Source organism: Lipotes vexillifer, unplaced genomic scaffold (assembly GCF_000442215.2).
Source record: "Lipotes vexillifer unplaced genomic scaffold, Lipotes_vexillifer_v1.1 scaffold570, whole genome shotgun sequence".
Taxonomy (NCBI): domain Eukaryota; kingdom Metazoa; phylum Chordata; class Mammalia; order Artiodactyla; family Lipotidae; genus Lipotes; species Lipotes vexillifer.
This window is the reverse complement of record NW_006777801.1, coordinates 3,161,717-3,168,789: the sequence shown is the minus strand read 5'-3', so window position 1 is coordinate 3,168,789 and position 7,073 is coordinate 3,161,717. Positions and strand designations below refer to the sequence as shown.

The 7,073-nt window shown below is 40.1% G+C and overlaps 1 protein-coding gene across 1 annotated transcript in view; it reads right to left on the bottom strand.

The window, feature by feature from the left end:
* Window positions 1–7,073, bottom strand: part of INTS7 (integrator complex subunit 7) — a 92,817-nt gene that overhangs the window by 68,501 nt on the left and 17,243 nt on the right. Inside the window, 1 exon segment of the mRNA XM_007451314.1 lies at window positions 4,241–4,287. Coding sequence (XP_007451376.1) covers window positions 4,241–4,287 — 47 coding nt within the window.

Genomic DNA, 7,073 nt, shown 5'->3' with positions numbered 1-7,073 from the left:
CCTGCGTCCCCTGCATCGGCAGGCGGACTCTCAACCACTGCGCCACCAGGGAAGCCCCAAAAGTATGTATCTTAACATTAAGTTGTGGGTGCTTATTAAACTACAGGCTAATAGTAGAAAATGCCCTTAAAAGGCACAGTAGAAAACAGTCATATTTGCTGCCTGTTTCTTCTCAAAGGATACTAAAAGATATACACATACATGTATACGTATACACACGTATATGTACAAACTCAATGGCAATTATTTGATTATATTTACAATTTTAATTATTTCCTTCAATTCTAAGTCAAGATCAGGATGTGAACAGACTGTGTATGGAGCAGTTTTGAAACTCTCTGAACTTTGTGTAGCAATGCCTTTCTTTACAGCATACAAAGCTGGAACTCCATGAGGATTAATTCCAAAGCATCTTTTCCTGTCAACATTGGAGCTACATAAACAAAAAAGTCTTTTCTTCTACAGCATGGCTTTGAGGTGACAGTGAACAAAAAACTGTCAATCATAATGTACTACACATATGTCAAAAGCTAATTTATCTCTGATCACTGGTTTTGCCACTGTGAAGTAACGGTTAGTGTCAATACATAAATATCATTTCAACATCCAACAGTGGCTTACATCAACTAAGTCCCTTACTATTTGGCCTCTCTTTGAGTTTAGCCAAAGCAGAGAGTCCCAGGAGATGGGAGGGAGAACGAGGTCAGAGCCATTTACTCCCTGGTTTTCTCTCTGCAGGATCATATCAGGCTTATGTTATTGTTCTGATCCTTAAGGTACTGAACGCATCTGAATGACCAGTCTATCTTTGAAACTCTTTCTCAATAGCTTCTGCTTTTTCACACTCTTCCTGGTTTTTGGCCTTTCTCAATCTCTTTGTATTCTTCTCTTTATCCACACTTTAATTTCCGGTACTCCTTGGGCTTGGTAATATATTATCTTCTTACCCTATGAACTTTCCCTGAGCGAGCTTATATAAACCCATGGCTTCTATTACCAGCTATGTGCTTTTAAAGACTGCCTCCCCCTCGCCTCCCTGCTCCCTGAACTTCAGATATGTATATCCCATTACCTCTGGTCATCTCCAATGGGATGTCTCAGATGTATTTTATACTTAACACAGCCCAAAGAGAACTTCTGATCTTTGCTACGAAATTGCCCCTCCAACTTTTCCCATTTCAGGATATGACAGCTCCATCATTACAGCTCCTCAGAACTTGGAGTCTTTCTTGATTCCCTTATTTCTCTCACACCCACATCCAAATTTATCAACAAATCTTGTTGGTTTCTATCTTCAAAATATAACCCAAATCTGACTGTCTTTCCACCTTCATTGCTATCACATTGGTCCATTTCCACCACCATCTCTTGACTGGACCATTGCAACAGTGTCCTAAGTATTGTCTCTACTTAGGCCTTTGCCCACGGCAGACTCCTGTCGCATATCCCCCCCTTCTCCTCTGCACGTCTATTCTCAATCCAGCAGTCAGAGGGACTCTTTGTGTTTACAGACATTTTTACTGAAGGCTTAGGGAGACTCAAGATTTTACTTTGCAGAAACACAAGCAGCTTAAAATTTAATTTAAGGATACTTTATTCCTAAAACTTGCTCACCACTTCTATATCTTGAGCGCCAATCTTCCTCCACTTTGCCCCCATTCCTACCCCTGTGTTTTTCTCCCTGTCTCTCTTTCTATCTCCTAACTCCTGTTCATTTACTTTCATTTTAAATTTATTTATTTGTTTGTTTGTTTTTATTTAATTATTTTTGGCTGCACCGGGTCTTCGTTGCTGTGCGCGGGCTTTCTCTAGTTGCAGTGAGCAGGGGCTACTCTTCGTTGCGGTGTGCAGGCTTCTCACTGCAGTGGCTTCTCTTTTTTTATTTTTATTTTTTTTGCGGTACGCGGGCCTCTCACTGTTGTGGTCTCTCCCGTTGCGCAGCACAGGCTTCAGACGCGCAGGCTCAGCGGCCGTGGCTCACGGGCCCAGCCACTCCACGGCACGTGGGATCTTCCCGGACCGGGGCTCGAACCCGCGGCCCCTGCATCGGCAGGCGGACTCTCAACCACTGCGCCACCAGGGAAGCCCCGGTGGCTTCTCTTGTTGCAGAGCACGGGCTCTAGGCACGCGGGCTCAGTAGTTGTGCTAGGGGCTCTAGAGTGCAGGCTCAGTAGTTGTGGTGCATGGGCTTAGTTGCTCCGCAGCATGTGGGATCTTCCCAGACCAGGGCTTGAACCCGTGTCCCCTGCACTGGCAGGAGGATTCTTAACTACTGCATCACGAGGGAAGTCCCTACTTTAATTTTTTACAGATAAAACTTATGGAACAAAAATGAATCTTAAGTATGCATATTAATGGATTTCTACATATGAATATATCCATAGAGCCACCACTCAAGCTATACAGAATCCTCCAGCACCCTAGGAGGCCTACCTCTATAGCTTACATCAACTCCCTTGCTATTTGCCTTCTCTCTGGGTGGAGAGCCCCAGCAGAGGGGAAGAGAAGAATGCTTAGGACCGAGTATCTATTCCTTGGCTCCTTCTCTGCAGGGTCACATCAGGTCACATCATTCTGAAGGTCAGTTTTTCAAAGTGGCCCTCTTGATGTGACTCCAGGTTCTGGTAACCACTCCCTCTCCTGCACCATAGAGGGGTATAGGACTACATCATCCCCTATAGTTTACCTTGCCCACACCTTTGTAAATGGCTCCTTCATTAAACCCTACGAATTATCTCAGCTCAAGTGTGACATCTGTTCCCTGCTGAGATCTTGTCTGATACAGCAGGCATTCAATAAAAACCTGCTCAATGAATGAGTGATGCTTCCTTCTAATGATAGCTTTCTGCAGGACAGCCCTTTTCTGGCAGCAGGGGAAAAAAGACAAAGGAATAAACAGAAACAGGACAAAGCTCAACCACTGTATCTTGGTCTTCAATTAAGTGATTTTATTGTGGTTCCATTTCCTTTTCCATAAAATAGAGGTAGTAGTATTACCTATCCAAGTCTGCCAAATTGCACAATTCAAAGAAATGCCATCTAGAAATACACCAAGCGAGTCGTGTTCTCTAGAGCTGTGCAATGCTGTAACCCCAGAGCTTCCTTTTATGAATATCATGAGGGTAAATGGGGTAATACATGTGAAGCACAGTATGGAAGATGAGATTAGAATACTAAGGCTTTGTAGGCTACAGTGAGGAATTTGGATTTGAGTTTCGTTGCAGCTGGAATATACTGGAAGGACATTAGCAGAGTGAAGAGAGTCCCAGAGCTCCTAACAGCACAGCTCTCCCCCAGGTCAGAATGTTTTCCCCCTAAATATCTGCATTTCTCACTCAAATATCACTTTATCAGAAGTCTTCCTTGGGCTTCCCTGGTGGCGCAGTGGTTGAGAATCTGCCTGCCAATGCAGACGACACAGGTTCGAGCCCTGGTCTGGGAAGATCCCACATGCCATGGAGCAACTGGGCCCGTGAGCCACAATTACTGAGCCTGCGCGTCTGGAGCCTGTGCTCCGCAACAACAGAGGCCGCGATAGTGAGAGGCCTGCGCACCGCGATGAAGAGTGACCCCCACTTGCCACAACTAGAGAAAGCCCATGCACAGAAATGAAGACCCAACACAGCCATAAATAAATGGAGCAACTGGGCCCGTGAGCCACAATTACTGAGCCTGCGCGTCTGGAGCCTGTGCTCCGCAACAACAGAGGCCGCGATAGTGAGAGGCCTGCGCACCGCGATGAAGAGTGACCCCCACTTGCCACAACTAGAGAAAGCCCATGCACAGAAATGAAGACCCAACACAGCCATAAATAAATAAATAAATAAATACATTGTTTTAAAAAAAAAAAAAAAAAAAAAGAAGTCTTCCTTGATCAACACATATAAAACAGTAACTTTCCCCCTTCTATCCGTCCATCTGCTCTGGGGACTCTCTATCCTTCTTACCACACTTGTTCTCCACAGCACCTGATATGTCATAAATTTACTTATCTGTTGCCACCACCAACCCTTCCACCATTAGAATGTAGGTTACATGAGGGCAAGGGCTTTGTTTTGTGTACTACTGTATCCTAAGCACCTAGAATAGTTCTGGCATTTAGAAGACACTTAATAAACATTATTTGAATGAATAAACGAATGAATAGTGACTAGCACACAGTAAGTACTTAATAAATGTTAGCAGCTATTAATATAAATCCCATTAAGTTACTTCATAATACCAAATGAAGCATACATACCTTGAATCATTTCACTGATTTTGTTACAGATTCCTACAGCAAAATCCCTTTGGAAAGAGAAAACAGCAAAATCTTTAAAACCAAACAATTAAATTTGCTTCAGTTTTCCGAGGACTTAAAAGAAACAGAACACAGTAAGCACAGGAGAAATGCAATACTCCAAATCGTAACTAATATTCCTAAGGTGAGGTGCCAGGGCTGGGGTAAGAAATGCAACTGAAACCAAAACTCCAAACAGCAGTGGGCTTATGCCAACACTGTTCCCACATGATTTTCAAGGAAAGATGCTCTGATTTATGAGCATTGTTGCCATTTGCATTACTAAATGACACTGTCTGAAAGACTCAAGGTCACTCTCTCAGTCTACAATGTTTTAGGACACACTTTTAATTAAGGGAAGCTTTCAACACACAAGCGATCACTTATGTAAACAATAAAATATACACCAAATATTCTGAATTTTAGAAAAACAGAGTATGAAGTAGTAGAAACGCAGTAGGAAATATGGATAGAATCTTACTAAGAGCCAAATTATTTAAAAGTGGCCATTTTTTAGATTAAAGACCTAAATGTAAGACTGTATACTATAAAACTCCCAGAGGAAAACAGGCAGAATACTCTTTGACATAAATCTTTTCGGATCCATCTCCTAGAGTAATGGAAATAAAAACAAAAATAAACAAATAGGACTTAATTAAACTTAAAAGCTTTTGCACAGTAGAGGAAACCATATGCAAAGCAAAAAGACAACCTACAGAATGGGAGAAAATATTTGCAAACGATGCAACAAAGGATTAATCTCCAAAATACACAAACAGCTCATACAGCTCCGTATCAAAGAAACAAACAACCCAATCAAAAAATGGGCAGAAGATCTAAACAGAAATTTCTCCAAAGAAGAAAGAAGACATACAGATGGCCAAAAGGCACATGAAACAATGTTCAACATCGCTAATTACTAGAGAAGCACAAATCAAAACTACAATGAGGTATCACCTTACACCAGTCAGAATGGCCATCATAAAAAGTCTACAAATAATAAATGCTGGAGAGGGTGTGGAGAAAAGGGAACCCTCCTACATTGCTGGTGGGAAGGTAAATTGGTGCAGCTACTATGGAGAATAGTATGGAGGTTCCTTAAAAATCTAAAATCAGAATGACCATATGACCCAGCAATCCCACTACTGGGCATATACCCTGAGAAAACCATAATTTGAAAAGATACATGCACCCCAATGTTCACTGCAGCACTATTTACAGCAGCCAAGACATGGAGACAACCTAAATGTCCTTCAACAGATGAACAGATAAAGAAGATGTGGTATACATATACAGTGGAACATTACTCAGCCATAAAAAAGAATGAAAGATGCCATCTGCAGCAACATGGATGGACCTAGATTGTCATACTAAGTAAGCCAGACTGAAAAAGATAAATATGATATAGCTTAAATGTGGAATCAAAAAAAATGATACAGATGAACTTATATACAAAACAGAAATAGACCCACAGACATGGAAAATAGACTTTTGCTTACCAAGGGGGAGGGGGAGGAGGGATAAATTAGGAGTTTGGGGTTAACGTATACACACTACTATATGTAAAATAGATAACAAATAGGACCTACTGTATAGCACAGGGAACTATACTCAATATTTTGTAATAACCTATATGGGAAAAGAATCTGAAAAATAGATATATATATGCATAACTGAATCACTTTGCTATACACCTAAAACTAACACAACATTGTAAACAAATTATACTTCAATTAAAAAAATAAAATAAAAATTAAAAACAAAGTAGACATTTTAAAAATATTATATATGTGTAAAGTATTTTCCAAGGTGTTGCTTTTGAGTCTGTTGCAATTGAAATATCACTGAATGTTGCAAAAGTTATTAATAACATGAATGTTTGGGATAAAACATTATATAACATGTAAGGAAATAAGATACAGATAATATGATCTAACTTGGCTCTTTTAGTCATGATAAATTATACACAGGGCATGGAATACTTCCCCTCTGCAGTTTGATGTCTATATAAAACATTTTCTGCCATTAAGATATTATTTAATATTCTCTGACAAAATGGAAAGCACACATCAAGTACACAGTGGTTGTCTGCAGGAAAAGTACCATGCAGTCATTTGAGTTTTGACATGAACTACCCATTTTGTTTCACGAAATTCCATAATTATTCAGAGTTGGCTATTTGCAGATATTTTCTAAAAAGATGAATAAAGAAAGCTTGTAACTTTAAGGAAAGTGGGAAAATTTTTTGCCAATCTTAGCTTCTAAGCAAAAATTAGCATTTCAGAAAACTTGTATCTGTCACCATGAGCTTGACAGCTTAATATTTACAGACCTTCCTGATGAGATCAGTGGTGATAGTAACAAATGTGATCCTTTGATATTTTACAATGAAAAAGGTCAACATTTGGAAGACCTGCATAACACAGTGAACCAATATTTTCCAGAAGACCAATATCTAGGTTATAAAACCATACACGGGTAAGAGAGGCCAATGGCTTTCAATGTAACAGTACATATTCACTGGTGGTTTTAGAGTTCACAGGGCAATTAACCTTTAGGAACCAACACTTTTCTAGTTTCGGTATAGTATCAAAGAAAAACATCCATAATTACCTATAAAGCCTTTAAAAACACTCCTCTCTTTTCCAACTATATATCTGTGTGAGGCTGGATTTTTTTCACATATTTTAACGAAAATAACATTGCAACAGAAACAGTGAACACAGAATCAGATATGAGAATCCAGCCAGACATTAAAGAGATTTGTAAAAATGTAAAACAAGGCCACTCTTTC